The 15,482-nt window shown below is 43.9% G+C and overlaps 1 protein-coding gene across 1 annotated transcript in view; it reads right to left on the bottom strand.

Annotated features, from left to right (window-relative positions):
- LOC128057588 (ATP-binding cassette sub-family C member 4-like) overlaps positions 1-15,082 on the bottom strand; it is a 286,799-nt gene extending 271,717 nt beyond the window's left edge. Inside the window, exon 1 of the mRNA XM_052650036.1 lies at positions 15,009-15,082. Within this exon, the coding sequence (XP_052505996.1) occupies positions 15,009-15,082 (74 nt within the window). The remainder of the gene's footprint in view (positions 1-15,008) is intronic.
- Positions 15,083-15,482: the final 400 nt, after the last annotated feature.

Genomic DNA, 15,482 nt, shown 5'->3' with positions numbered 1-15,482 from the left:
TGTGAAGTTACATGGGGCTTACGAAGCATCACTACGAACAAAGCTACTGGAAGTGATGGAATTCTAGCTGAGCAATTTCAAATCCTAAAAGATGATGCTGTTAAACTGCTGCACTCTATATTCCAGCAAATATGGAAAATTCAGGAGTGGCCACAGGACTGGAAAAGATCAGTTTTCATTCCAATCACAAAGAAAGACAATGCCATAGAATGTTCAAACTACCACACGATTGCACTTATTTCACATACTAGCAAAGTAATGCTAAAAATTTTCCAAGCCAGACTTCAACAGTACATGAATCGTGAACTTTCAGATGTTCAAGCTGGATTTAGAAAAGGCAGAGGAACCAGAGATCAAATTGCCAACATCCACTGGATCACAGAAAAAGCAAGAAAATTCCAGAAAAACATCTACCTCTGCTTCCTTGAATATGCTAAAGCCTTTGAATGTATGGATCACAACAAACTCTGAAAAATTCTTAAAGAAATGGGAATACCACACCACCTTACCTGCCTCCTGAGAAACCTGTATGTAGGTCAAGAAGGAACAGTCAGAATTGGACATGGCTCAAAGGACTGGTTCCAAATTAGGAAAGGAGTACATCAAAGCTGTATATTGTCACCTTGCTTATTTATCTTATATGCGGAGTACATCATGTGAAATGGGCTGGATGAAGCACAAGCTGGAATCAAGATTGTGAGGAGAAATATCAATAACCTCAGATATGCAGATGACACCACATTTATGTCAGAAAGCCAAGAGGAACGAAAGAGCCTCTTGACAAAAGTGAAAGAGGAGAGTGAAAAAGCTGGCTTAAAACTCAACATTCAAAAAACAAAGATTGTGGCATCTGGTCCCATCACTTCGTGGCAAATAGATGGGGAAACAAAGGAAACCATGACAGAATTTATTTTTCTTGGGCTCCAAAATCACTGCAGATGGTGACTACAGCTATGAAATTAAAAGACACTTGCTCCTTGGAAGAAAAGCTATGACAAACCTAGACAGCATATTAAAAAGCAGAGACAGTACTTTACCTACAAAAGGTCCATCTAGTCAAAGCTACGGTTTTTCCAGTAGTCGTGTATTGATGTGAGAGTTGGACCATAAGGAAGGTTGAACACTGAAGAATTAATGCTTTTGAACTGTGGTGTTGGAGAAGACCCTTGGACTGCAAGGAGATCCAACCAGTCAATCCTAAAGGAGATCAATCCTGAATATTCATTAGAAGGACTGATGTTGAAGCTGAAGCTCCAGTGCTTTGGTCCCCTGATGGGAAGAGTCAACTCACTGCAAAAGACCCTGAAGCTGGGAAAGATTGAAGGCAGCAGAAGGGGATGACAGAGGATGAGATGGTTAGATGGCATCACTGACTCAATGGACATGAGTTTGAGCAAGCTTCAGGAGATGGTGAAGGACAGGGAAGCCTGGTGTGATGCAGTCCATGGGGTTGCAAAGAGTCGGAGACAACAGAGTGACTGAACAGCAAGGCAGAATTTCCCTTCATATAACCTCACTCCTGAGAGATTTGGACACCTCAGTTACCAATATAGCCCTATCTTGGACCCAGAATTGGACACAATATTATTCGGGGCTTTATCTGGTCTAAGGAAATACCTCACTTGGAAAGAGAAATCATAAATTTTTCCGTGATGATGCAGCAGGGATAAAAAGCCACAGTATTGACTTTAGAGACCCAACAAAATCTATCAACAGCTTGACAGGGGTTGTACTCCAAAATAGGAGGGCAGTTTATCTCCTGAAGGCTGAACAAGGAGGGGCTTGTGCCATCTTAAATGAGACGTGTTGCTTTTGGGTAAACATCTTCAGCCAAGTTGAAAAAAGTCTCACAGTCCTCAAGGAAACAATTTAGATCCTACAGGATCTTAAAGAATGAGCTAGAGAGTCCTCCGGATGGCTACAATCTCTCTTTGGGGAATTCCTCTCCTGGTAAAGAAGGATTTGGAATTGGCTGATGACCCTATTAAAACCCGTTATTACCATATTAATACTACTTATGATTGCTTCATGTGTTATCAATTGTTTAACCTGTTTTGTCTCTGCCCAGGTCAGCAAGCTACAAAATGCGGAGTTAATTCAACAAGGATATGTAGAACTACACCTGACCACAGAAAATATCTACCACTCGCCCTTAACCAGACACCACCATAAGGTCCCTGAAGCTTGAAGCTAACAAGAGGGAAAGGCCCAACACCCCTTGTCGTCCCAACTCAGGAAGAAGTAGCCAGAGAGACATCAGTGTCCCTATTCCCAAAGAACTGGGCCTCCCATCTCCTGAGGGAGGAATGTTAGGTAATTAGAATAAAGAGTCCAGAATGGCAATTAAACAGTGGCAGCTAAAAGGCAAACAAAGATATGAAATAGCCCTCAAAAAACAGAACAAAGGGAAAATCTGCATCATGGAGTAAAAACCTTTGGCAGGAAAAACACACTCAACACTCCCCCTTCCCTGGTTGGCCTAAGGTACAAGGCTGTTTGACATGCATGAGTGCGTGCTAAGTCACTTCAGTGGTGCCCGACTCTTTCAACCCTATGCACTGTAGCCCACCAGGCTCCTCTGTCCATGGAATTCTCCAGGCAAGAATACTGGAGTGGGTTGCTGTGCCCTCCTCCAGGGGATCTTCCCGACTAAGGGATTGAATCCACATCTCTTACATCTCCTGCATTGCCAGGAAGTGCCACCTGGGAAGTTCCCTGTTTGACATGAGGCACAAAAAATCAGGTTCTGGGATCTGTTTGGGGGACAAAGGACATAGAAAGGAAAGCCTGAAACAGGGTGGGACCACTTCTATGAGGGTCAGTCCACCCCTCACATCTCAGGAGTATATTTCATGTCACTTGTTTAATAAATCCTTCCTGTGTGAGCTTTCCTGGTTTGTCATTTCAATTTTTCACTATGACAAGACAAAGACCAAGGAAAAGGAACCACACCCAAAAGGAAACTTTCCTCTTGAGCCAATTATGACTTCTATCAATTTGGTAAAGTATACTTTGTAAGCACAGTTGAAACAGTTACCTTTTCTCTTTACTTGATCTCTCCAGAGATTCGAAACTCTCAGGTTCCCAACAGCTTTATCAGGTAAATTAGGAAGGCCACTTCCTAACAGGTGAAAAAAATCTCAAAAGTATTTTAGGGACCTCAAAAAGGGAGAAATTCACCTAAATTTGTATGTATCTATGACAAGTCCTTCATATGGCTTTCCTAACCCTGAAAGGCCCTTTAAATTTCAGTCTGAGATTCCTTATGAAAAGTTGCAGCACAGCCAGTTTTAAGGAACCAACAAGCTCAATTAACCAGACTCATTTTGCAAACAAGCTAGTCTTAATTTAACTGTTTTTTGATAAAAATTAGGGTTTTAGAGAAAGATTATGTTTCAGTGGATATCAAATTCTGATTCCATTAACTGAGGTCTGCATGTACTGTCTAAGACTCACTTCCCAGATAATTCCTTGCTGTCATCCTACATAATTGTAAAGTTTAACTGAATTATTAAGGACATTCTAAGTCTATATTTCTGAGGTTTAATCTACCTTTGGATGAGTATCAGATGCCTTATTACCTGCATCCAGGAATTATACATACTGGAAGGAGCATCATTTAAGGGGCTATTTCCAACCCAGATAAAAGAAAAAAAAAAGACCCTTATCAGGCACTCTTAACTAGCTCATACACAATGGAATTGAAGAGAACTGAATCTTGGATTAACATTTCCACTTATACAGGGGCTCTATACTGGACTTGCCTATAGAGAGGACTGCTGATCTCAAAATTACCTTTAAATAACACTCAGAATGAAAACTGGCTTCCCTGATGGCTCAGATGGTAAAGAGTCTGCCTGCAGTGTGGGAGACCTGGGTTTGATCCCTGGGTCGGAAAGACCCCCTGGAGAAGGAAATGGCAGCCCACTCCAGTATTCTTGCCTGGAGAATTCCATGGACAGAGGACCCTGGTGGACTACAGTCCACCAGGGGTCACAAAAAGTTGGACACTACTGAATGACTAACTTTCTTTTCTTTCTTTTTCAGAGGGGAAACTACCATACCAGGATAAGAAGACATCTTAAGTGGACAACAGATGTAAGATGCTGGAACAGGAATGTGGCTCCTCTCGGCCATCACCCCTGACCTCGGCCGCAGGGTAGCCAAGTCTGAGGCCAGGGGTGGCGGCCGGGAGGAGCTACCCCGCGTCCGAGTCCAGGGGCAGCACCCAAGAGGAGCCACCCCGCATCCGAGGTCAGGGGCCACGTCCGAGGCCAGGGATGGCGGCAGGATGGAGGAACCTAACGCCCGAGGCTAGGGCAGTGACCTGGAGGAGCAACCCCATGCCCAAGGCCAGGGGCGGCGGCCAGGAGGAGCAACCCCACATCCAAGGAGTGGTGGCTGTGCAGGAGCAGAAGAGCCTAGAGGAGCCATCCCAAGGTGAAGGTCAGGAAGGGCGGACGGGAGGATATACCCCTCATCCAAGGTAAGGAGCAGAGGCTGTGCTTTGCTGGAGCAGCCGTGAAGAGATACCCCACGCCCAAGTAAGATGGTAAGTGTTGCAAGAGGGCATCAGAGGGCAGACACACTGAAACCACACTCACAGAAATCTAGTCAATCTAATCACACTAGGACCACAGCTTTGTCTAACTCAATGAAACTAAGCCATGTCCGCGAGGCAACCCAAGATGGGCAGGTAACGGTGGAAAGCTCTGACAGAATGTGGTCCACTGGAGAAGGGAATGGCAAACCACTTCAGTATTCTTGCCTTGAGAACCCCATGAACAGTATGAAAAGGCAAAATTACAGGATACTGAAAGAGGTACTGTCCAGGTCAGTAGGTGCCCAATATGCTACTGGAGATCAGTGGAGAAATAACTCCAGAAAGAATGAAGGGATGGAGCCAAAGCAAAAACAATACCCAGCTGTGGATGTGACTGGTGATAGAAGCAAGGTCTGATGCTGTAAAGAGCAATATTGCATAGGAACCTGGAATGTCAGGTCCATGGATCAAGGCAAATTGGAAGTGGTCAAACAGGAGATGGCAAGAGTGAACATCAACATTCTAGGAATCAGTGAACTAAAATGGACTGGAATGGGTGAATTTAACTCAGATGACCATTATATCTACTACTGCGGGCAGGAATCCCTCAGAAGTGTTTGTCAAGAGGAGTAAAATTCAAGCTTTGTTCTCACCCAAACACTCCAGTGACAAAGCTAGTGGTAAAAGTGGAGCTCTGCTAAAACAAAAAGATAAGGTGCCCACTCCTGAGGTCAAGGGAAACTTTCCCTTCCACACATGCACAGAAGGCTCCTTAGAGTTCGAAAAGGGAGGGAACTTCACCCCCATAATAAGTATAGACATGCACCTATAGGCCTCTGCAGTGGGATCCATCTTGGCAAAATCTTGGGGAGGGTCCAAGGACCAGTCAGGTGTGAAGAAAGAAACAAGATAATTGGCCAAGTAAACAAAGACCCACACAATTGCACTCATCTCACACACAATCAAAATAATGCTCAAAGTTTTCCAAATCAGGCTTTAACAGCACCTGAACCAAGAACTTCCAGATGTTCAAGTTGTATTTTAAAAAGGCAGAGGAACCAGAGATCAAATTGCCAATATCTGTGATCATACAAAAAGCAAGAGAATTCTGGAAAAATGTCTACTTCTCCTTTATTGACTATGCTAAAGCCTTTAACTGTGTGGATCACAACAAACTCAGGAAAATTCTTAAAGAGATGGGAATACCCGATCACCTTACCTGCCTCCTGAGAAACCTGTATGCAGGTCAAGAAGCAACAGTTAGAATTGGACATGGCACAAACTGGTTCCAAATGAGGAAAGGAGTACATCAAAGCTGTATATTGCCACCCTGCTTATTTAACTTATATGCAGAGTAAGGCTTCTTAGAACCCAAAAGTCTCCAGTTTCTGGAGGAACCAGCCCCCCACCTCAAAAAAAGAAAACTATTTCATTTTATTCACAGAGGGATAATTTACCAAATTGCTAAAAGTCATGAGTAATTTGAGGGGAAGACTTCCCTGTATCTGGAAAAGAGATCAAAACCAATAGCATTCCAGAAAAAAAAACATAAACATTATAACCACATTCACCAGTTTACTTGGTAATCAATACCTTCATTAATTTCTTTAGAAGCCATCATATTTTCCATTAGGATTCTTAATGTGGTACCAGTTTAGCAGTATCATTTAAAATTTATCAGAGATCTGCACTTGTCAAAAAGTCCTATGAATGTCATCTTGATGTATGGCAAAACCAATATAATATTGTAAAGTAATTCAGTTCAGTCACTCAGTCGTGTCTGACTCTTTGCGACCCCATGAATCTCAGCATGCCAGGCCTTCCTGTCCATCACCAACTCCCGGAGTTCACTCAGACTCACATCCATCGAGTCAGTGATGCCATCCAGCCATCTCATCCTCAGTCGACCCCTTCTCCTCCTGCCCCCAATCCCTCCCAGCATCAGAGTCTTTTCCAATGAGTCAACTCTTCACATGAGGTGGCCAAAGTACCAGAGTTTCAGCGTTAGCATCATTCCTTCCAAAGAAATCCCAGGGTTGATCTCCTTCAGAATGGACTGGTTGGATCTCCTTGCAGTCCAAGGGACTCTCAAGAGTCTTCTCCAATACCACAGTTCAAAAGCATCAATTCTTTGGCGCTCAGCCTTCTTCACAGTCCATCTCTCACATCCATACATGACCACTGGAAAAACCATAGCCTTGACAAGACGGACCTTAGTCGACAAAGTAATGTCTCTGCTTTTGAATATGCTATCTAGGTTGGTCATAACTTTCCTTCCAAGGAGTAAGTGTCTTTTAATTTCATGGCTGCAATCACCATCTGCAGTGATTTTGGAGCCCCCCAAAATAAAGTCTGACACTGTTTCCACTGTTTCCCCATCTATTTCCCATGAAGTGATATAAAGTAATTAACCTCCAATTAAAATAAATAAATTTGTATTTTTTTTTAAAAGTCCTATGAAGCTTCTTGAAGATGAGGCACTTTTGCAAAAGCATCAGAACCGTCTATAAACAGTAGAGTTAAAAGGCACAGTTAAAGACTTAGTTACAATGTAACAACTAGATTATGACTAGTAACATTTTATCAGAAGATATTCAAATTTTAGAACCTATATATAATTTCTGTGATATTTATATTAATAATATTTATCCATACTGTATAATCTGAGGGGGTTAAAATTCATTTGACAATGCTTCCTGTATAATTTAACATACAAACCAGTCCTAGTTAAAATTTTTTTTCTCTGAGATGGTTCAGAGGCTCTCTGAAGCAACTGAAAGTTAGCTGAAGTCAAAAGAACTTTGGAATTTGGTAGTAAGTCTGTAAAAAATATCAAAAAGTTTTCAAAACATTTGGTCAGATAGACTCATAGTCCACTGTGCCCAGTAATCCCACTACTGGACATATACCCTGAGAAAACCGTAATTGAAAAAGATACATGTATTCCAATGTTCATTGCAGCACTATTAACAATAGTTAGGACATGGAAGCAACATAAATGTCCATCAACAGGTGAATGCATAAAGAAGTTGTGGTACATATATGCAATGGAATATTACTCAGCCATAAAAAGGAACACATTTGAGGCTGTTCTAATGAGGTGGATGAACCCAGAGACTGTTACGCAGACTGAAGTCAGAAAGACGAAAACAAATATTGTATTTTAATGCATATTATACATGGAATCTACAAAGATGGTACTGATGAACCTATTTGCAAGGCAGAAATGGAGACACAGACATAGAGAACACACTTGTGGACAAAGTGAGGGAAGGAGAGGATAGGATTAATTGAGAGAATAACAAGGAAACAGATATATTACCATATGTAAAATAGATAACCAGTGGGAATTTACTGTATGACAACTCAGGGAGCTCAAGCTGGTGCTCTGTGTCAACCTAGAGGGGTGGATGCAGTGGGAGGTAGGAGAGAGGTTCAAGAGGAAAGGGACATATATATACTTATGGCTGATTCATGTCAATGTATGGCACAAACCAACAAGATATTGTAAAGCAATTATCCTCCAATCAAAAATAAATAATTAAAAAAAAAGAATCAGAGGTCACTGTGAATATTTACAAACAAATACAGATCACTTAAAGGCAATGAAGTTCACAAAATCTGTTATCAAAAGCAGTATTCTAAGTAAAACTTATTTTCTTAGCAGAGTGGAAACAAATCTAATACTGTACCAGCCTACTTTTAATAACAAAATCCATTTACTTAATCAAGTTTAACCTAACCTCAGTTCTGGAGAAGGAAATGCCAATCCACTCCAGTACTATTGCCTGGAAAATCCCATGGACAGAAAAGCCTGGTAGGCTACAGTCCATGGGGTTGCACAGAGTTGGACACGACTGAGCAACTTCACTTTCACTTTCACTTTCAACCTCAGTTCAACCATGTATAAAACTCCTTTTTCTACTCAAAATATATTTCCTACTATATACTGAAATGTTTCTTTTATTATTTTTAGCAGCTTAACTTCTATGCAGAGTACATCATGAGAAATGCTGGACTGGAAGAAACACAAGCTGGAATCAAGATTGCCGGGAGAAATATCAATAACCTCAGATATGCAGATGACACCACCCTTATGGCAGAAAGTGAAGAGGAACTAAAAAGCCTCTTGATGAAAGTAAAAGAGGAGTGAAAAAGTTGGCTTAAAGCTCAACATTCAGAAAATGAAGATCATGACATCTGGTCCCATCACTCCATGGGAAATAGATGGGGAAACAGTGGAAACAGTGTCAGACTTTATTTTGGGGGGCTCCAAAATCACTGCAGATGTTGATTACAGCCATGAAATTAAAAGACGCTTACTCCTTGGAAGGAAAGTTATGACCAACCTAGACAGCATATTCAAAAGCAGAGACATTACTTTGCCGACTAAGGTCCTTCAAGGCAAGGCTATGGTTTTTCCTGTGGTCATGTATGGATGTGAAAGTTGGACTGTGAAGAAGGCTGAGCACCGAAGAATTGATGCTTTTGAACTGTGGTGTTGGAGAAGACTCTTGAGAGTCCCTTGGGCTGCAAGGAGATCCAACCAGTCCATTCTAAAGGAGATCAACTCTGGGATTTCTCTGGAAGGAATGATGCTAACGCTGAAACTCCAGTACTTTGGCCACCTCATGTGAAGAGTTGACTCATTGGAAAAGACTCTGATGCTGGGAGGGATTGGGGGCAGGAGGAGAAGGGGACATGAGGATAAGATGGCTGAATGGCATCACTGACTCGATGGACGTGAGTCTGAGTGAACTCCGTGAGTTGGTGATGGACAGGGAGGCCTGGCGTGCTGCGATTCATGGGGTCTCAAAGAGTCAGACACGACTGAACAACTGAACTGAACTGAACTGAACTGAGTCACATATTTAAAATAGAATCCTCAACTCTTAAAAGTCTTACTAATTCCTAGTGAAAACCAAATGGCAAGTAATTGTGACCTGTTTGTCATACCAGCACTTCCTGATTGGAAACTTATGCTTTATTTTTCCTTTCCTGCTAAGTCACTTCAGTCATGTCTGACTCTGTGCGACCCCATAGACGGCAGCCCACCAGGCTCCCCAGTCCCTGGGATTCTCCAGCCAAGAACACTGGAGTGGGTTGCCATTTCCTTTCCTAACAAGGCAAATAAAGGTAGATCAACTTAGACCTGCCCAGCAACAAATGTTCCAATATTTTATTCTATTTGAAATGGCACAGATAGTCACTGAATTCTTATCATTCAGCTTTAGTTTCAGGTTATCAAAATCTGAAGAGATTTGAGATGATGTTTTCAAAATATAAGTATTGCTATAGAGTTTACCTTTTATCATATCAAGTTATTTTTCCTGTTGACAAATGCTTATGTTAATCAAACTAACAAGCTTAAGCTAGCTTCAATAGTACATGATTCAGTACTAAATATTACCCAGATCATATGAACCTGCAATATATTTGGCCAGTGTTTTAAAGATTTGCAAGTAGTATTTAATTTGTAAGGGTTGACTTAAGTAGAGCTCATTTATGAATTAATTTTTACATAAGGATGGCACCAGAGATCTCAGTTTTTCTGCTTGAGTTTAAAAAGGCCTTTCTCTCAAAACTTCCTTGGTTGGCCCAGTGTTAAGAATCTGCCTGCCAGTGCAGGAAACAGGGGTTTGATCCCTAGTCCAGGAACTATGATCCCACATGCTGTGGGGCAACTAAGCCTGAGCATCACAACTGCTGAGCCTGCCTGCTACAACAACTCGCATACCCTAGAACCTGTGTTCCACAACAGGAGAAGCCACCTCCATGCGAAGCCCATGCACCACATCTCAAAAGCAGCCCCTGTCCACTGCAATTAAAGAAACCTCACATGCAGCAACAAGGACCCCATATGTCACAACAAAGACCCAGAACAGCCAAATAAATATAAATAACTTGCTAAAAAAAAATTTTAAGGCCTTTCTCTATTTTTTCTCCATGAGAGCCCAAGTTAGATTAGTTACCTCTCATGGTGAGGTAGAAATTGCTAGGCAGTCAGTGTAGGTCTGAGACCTCAGTTCCTTTTTTTAATTGCAACTCTCTCACATAAACATCTCAACCCATTTACCTAAAGCTATACTTGTTCCAGTTTCCAGGCACCCAAAAGAATGCCACCTCAGTCTGGTTGGTCATAAAATATCCAGACCCAAGACAGGACAATCATTACCTGCTGTCCATTTATCGAGAAGAAAAATACCAGATGAACCATTAACTCTTAACCCATACATCTAGTCTTTAAACAGTGGCCTGGGGTCATGAGAAAGAATCACAAGAATGGCGACTCAATATCTAAAAGAACTGAAAAACTGAGGATCAAAAGAAACCATAAAGATGACAAACTGTACATAGGGGCCTTCAAACTGATTGGTCAAAGATTACATATGTCAGGGACACGAGCCAACCAAAAAGGAACAGATCAATACTAATAAAGACATGAACTGTTATAATTCTCACCTTTTGGGGCACTCTCAGTGTCTATGCTGGGGATTTGTACTTTTCTTTACCTTAAAATAAATCCTGCTTATTTGCTACCATGAGTGTTTGCATGTTCGTGAAGTTCATTCTTGGACTCCATGAATAAGAACTCAGATTCCCATTTCAAAGGTACAGGGAGAAATATAAACTCCTTTTATTAATGGAAATTGAAGAGTTCCCAGCTTTGCAAATATACCCACCAAGGGGATTATAAGATAGAACTATCAAAGTATAGCTTAGATCATCCATACGTAATTATCCACAGCTAGTGTTATTATTGGAGAAGGCAATGTCAACCCACTCCAGTACTCTTGCCTGGGAAATCCCATGGATGGAGGAGCCTGGCAGGCTGCAGTCCATGGGGTCACTAAGAGATGGAGGAGCCTGGCAGGCTGCAGTCCATGGGGTCACTAAGAGTCAGACACGACTGGGCTACTTCACTTTCACTTTTCACTTTCATGCATTGGAGAAGCAAATGGCAACCCACTCCAGTGTTCTTGCCTGGAGAATCCCAGGGATGGGGGAGCCTGGTGGGCTGCCATCTATGGGGTTGCACAGAGCCAGACATGAATGAAGTGACTTAGCAGCAGCAGCAGCAGCAGCAGTGTTATTACTATCAAATATCAAACAATTCAAAGAGGTCTCTCAGGGTCACAGTTTCCTAGTCCAAAATTAGAAGTCTTCATCTTCCCATTTCCAAGCACATACACTTTGAAACTCACAAACAGAACATGCTTGGAGAGTTCTTTGCCCTGCTATTGCAGCAAAAATAGAAATGAAGTTTTTCCTCTCCTGAAAACAAGGGAAGTAAGAACAGTGAACAGTCTAGGGAAGAAACATGGACAGGCCTGAAAGAGTTAATCACTTCTAGTTTTACTTTAACAGTTACTAACCTGTAGTGTAACCAGAAGCTAACCTACTACCCCCTAATACTAAGTAAAGTACACCCTGCACTTGGTATTTGCTCTCCCTGACCTCTCTTACAGAAAACTACCCTTTACAGTTGTTTGCATTTCAGAAAGAAGATGGCAGGACAAAAATCCAGAGACAAGTGGACCCCAGTTACCAGGCTGCCTGATGCCAGCCGTGACTGTTTTGAAATAATGCAGGAAGAAAAAAAAATGTGAAAACTTCACTGTGCTGTGTGTGTTCAGTCATGTCCGACTCTTTGCAAACCCATGGACTATGGCCCATCAGGCTCCTCTGTCCATGGAGTCTTCCAGGCAAGAATGTGAAGTGGGTTTTCATTTCCTACTCTAGGGGATCTTCCTGACCCAGGGATCAAACCCACCTGTCTTGCATCTTCTGCATTGGCAGGCGGATTCTTTACCACTGCGCCACCTTGGAAGCCCAAAAACATGATTACTCTGAACTTTATCATTTACCCTAAGACCACAAGAACCAGGCTACATAAAGTCTCTTGGTTCCCCGGGGTCGGGGTACATGGCTCTTGAGGCATTAGCCTGCTGTGTTCTTCCCTCTGCTGGCTGATTTTTAAAGCCATCTTTCTATTCCCTCCAAACTCTGTCTCCATATTTTTTTATTTGGCATCAGTAGGCAGAGAAAGCCAAGATTTTGGCTGTAGCACTGCCTGAAGTAAGGAGACAGTTGCCTACTTTGTTACCATATAAGGTAACCGTAACCATATTCCTTCCTCTAGGCCCCTCTTTCCTTAAGAGCCACCAAATAACCCAGAAATGCAGCTAGACAAACTGAACACCACAATGGAAAAAAGCATAGGAACTCCCATCCCCCTGAGGTCCTCTAGGTGGTCCCATAAAGAGGAAATATCAGAATATAGAGGAAAGAGGAAAAGATTGGGTTCTCAGCACAAAAAATCTAATAATCACCCAAGTGTGATCAAAGCCCAAAGGCTGAGACCCACCTAGTTAATAGTCTCAGCTACTAGATGGAAAACCTGAAGTTTCAGGGACTTCCCTGGTGGTTCAATGGTTAAGAGTCTGAACTTCCACTACAGGGAGTGTGGGTTCAATCCCTGGTTGGGGAACTAAAATCCCAGCAGGCCCCACAGCATGGCCTAAGAGAGTGGGAGTAGAGTTTCACCTCTGAGCCCTTTTTCATCTGTGTTTCCTCCCAGCTCAAGGACCTTCAGTGCTTTCAAGAACAAAGGACTCCAGAGCAGGACTATAACAGTGAAGAAAAAATTAGATTCCATGTTAGATCTGTTTCTTTTATTTTAACCTTTGTATTCTATTGATTTTGCTACAAGTTAATCAGGAAAGGGATGTCTACAGCTCAAAGTATACATAATGGCCCCTCAAGTCTTAATGTTAAACTAAAATACCTTTGTTTAGCTCACAGGAAACATCCTGACCCAGACCATCTATGAATGGCTTCAGGAGGAAAGATATTAACACATCCCCTCTCAGAGGAAACCAGGAGATATCTGCAATAACTTAGGACCTTTGGGGGTTTCCCAGGTGGCTCAGTGATAAAGAAAGCGAAAGTGAACGTGAAGTTGCTCAGTCGTGTCCGACCCATGGACTGTAGCCCACCAAGCTCCTCTGTCCATGGGATTCTCCAGGCAAGAGTACTGGAGTGGGTTGCCATTTCCTTCTCCAAGTGATAAAGAAACCACCAGCCAATGCAGAAGGTGTGGGTTTGATCCCTGGGTGGGGAAGATCCTGTGGAGAAGGAAATGGCAACCCTCACCAGTATTCTTGCCTGGGAAATCACATGGACAGAGGAGCCTGGCAGGCTACAGTCCATGGGATCACAAAAGAGTCAGACATGACTTAGCAACTCAACAACAACAAATGGCCTTTCTACTTTACCTCCTCACTTCCCTCCTTTTTGTTCTATAAAAGAAACTAGTGTCCAAACCTTGGTAAGATGGTTTTCTAGGACATTAATCTGCAGTCTACTCAGACTTCTGACTTTCCAAATAGAGTGACTAACCCTTGCCCAAACAACCCCTCTCCCAATTTATTGGCCTGTCCTGGGGCAACGAGAAGGAGGTCTAACTAGGTAACGGGACCACCTGCTTCAAGACCGTGTACCACTTCCATAAAGGCTAGAGATAAGACCCCACAGGCTTCAGGGACCCCATCCCCAGGGTTGTCCTCAAAGGAGGAAGCAGAAATACTAGCAAGTAAGGAAATGCTCAGTTGCTCAGTCGTGTCAGACTCTTTGCGACCCTGTGGACTGTAGCCTCACAGGCTCCCCTGTCCGTGGGATTCTCCAGGCAAGAACACTGGAGTGGGTTGCCATTTCCTACTCCAAATTAAGAAAAGGGGCTGGTCAAATACATTCTTCAGTCATGGCTGTGTGTCCCAGGCAAAAGCAAAACGTGTTCAAGAATACTGTTCCCATTCGTTAAATACAAAATAACTGTTTTTCACCCACATGAAATCTGCCACAACCAAATACCAGAATATACAGTAACAGGTGTACCGGGAGAGAGGGAGACGTGGTCATAGACACAGAGACGAAGGGGCCGGGTGAAGTTTGAACTCAGCTGTCACCCAAGGAATATGCGAAAAGGTGGGGACATTATTGGAAGATGACAACAGTCCAGGGCACTAATTAGATAAAGGAAGCTGTTCATAAGCTGCTTGTTTGGAGGGTAAATGAGTGCAACTTTAGCTCAGAACTGCGAACCCCAGAGCTGTAACTGGGGAAGCCGTCTAAGGATGAAGTGTGGGGATCCAGTCCTCCAGCTGGGCGGTGACTCTCCCAGGGCACCGTCCCAGCCTCCCGCTCCCGGGAACTGGAGGTTAGCGGGCCTTCGAGTGGAAAGAGATGCGCCCCAGTCACCAGGTCCCTGGCACCCTCCCCACCTCCGTCAGGTTCCCGCCCGCCGCGCGCGCCCAGGCGCAGGCAGAAATCACCCCGCCGGCGTGGGAGGGCTCCACCAAAAGCAAGAAGCCGGGCAGTAGGAGCGCCAGCGGAAAGTGCTCCCTCGTCCCGACCCTCGGTCCCGGGAAAAGCGCCTGCATCTCAGCTCAGGCAAGGCGCTCACCAGAATACCAGGCGTGAGCAGAGGTTCGCGTCCTGCAGTGGGTTGGGCTTCCCCTCCGGGAACACATGCAACATCTTGCTGGCCTCGGGTGCGGATGCGGGTCGTGGCCGTCCTTGCAATCGCTGCCGCTGTTCCTGTAGGGCCCGACAGAGATGTTGGAGACCTGGCCGCCTGGCCTGTCTGCTTGGCGTGAACTGAGAACCACCTGCGTCCCTGGGAGTAGAGTGCCAGCTGCCTGTCGGGCCCCGCCCCCTCCAGGTCGCCCGCTACGCGCCTCTGCCACAGCTGAGGAGTGCCCGGGCCGGGAGCGATGGGAGCGCCGCCCAACCCCCAACCCCAGGCTAGGGAGGATGCTACAGGGAGCCACGCAGGGGGAAGGCAAGGCCATGAGGGCAGCTGATAGAAGTGGGTAAGTGAATAACCCGCCACACTGGGTCCTCCCAGACGCCCGAACCTACTCACCTGAATTCAGAC

The sequence above is a fragment of the Budorcas taxicolor genome, chromosome 12 (genome assembly GCF_023091745.1).
Source record: "Budorcas taxicolor isolate Tak-1 chromosome 12, Takin1.1, whole genome shotgun sequence".
NCBI classification, from domain to species: Eukaryota; Metazoa; Chordata; class Mammalia; order Artiodactyla; family Bovidae; genus Budorcas; species Budorcas taxicolor.
This window is presented reverse-complemented; position numbering and strand designations above follow the sequence as displayed.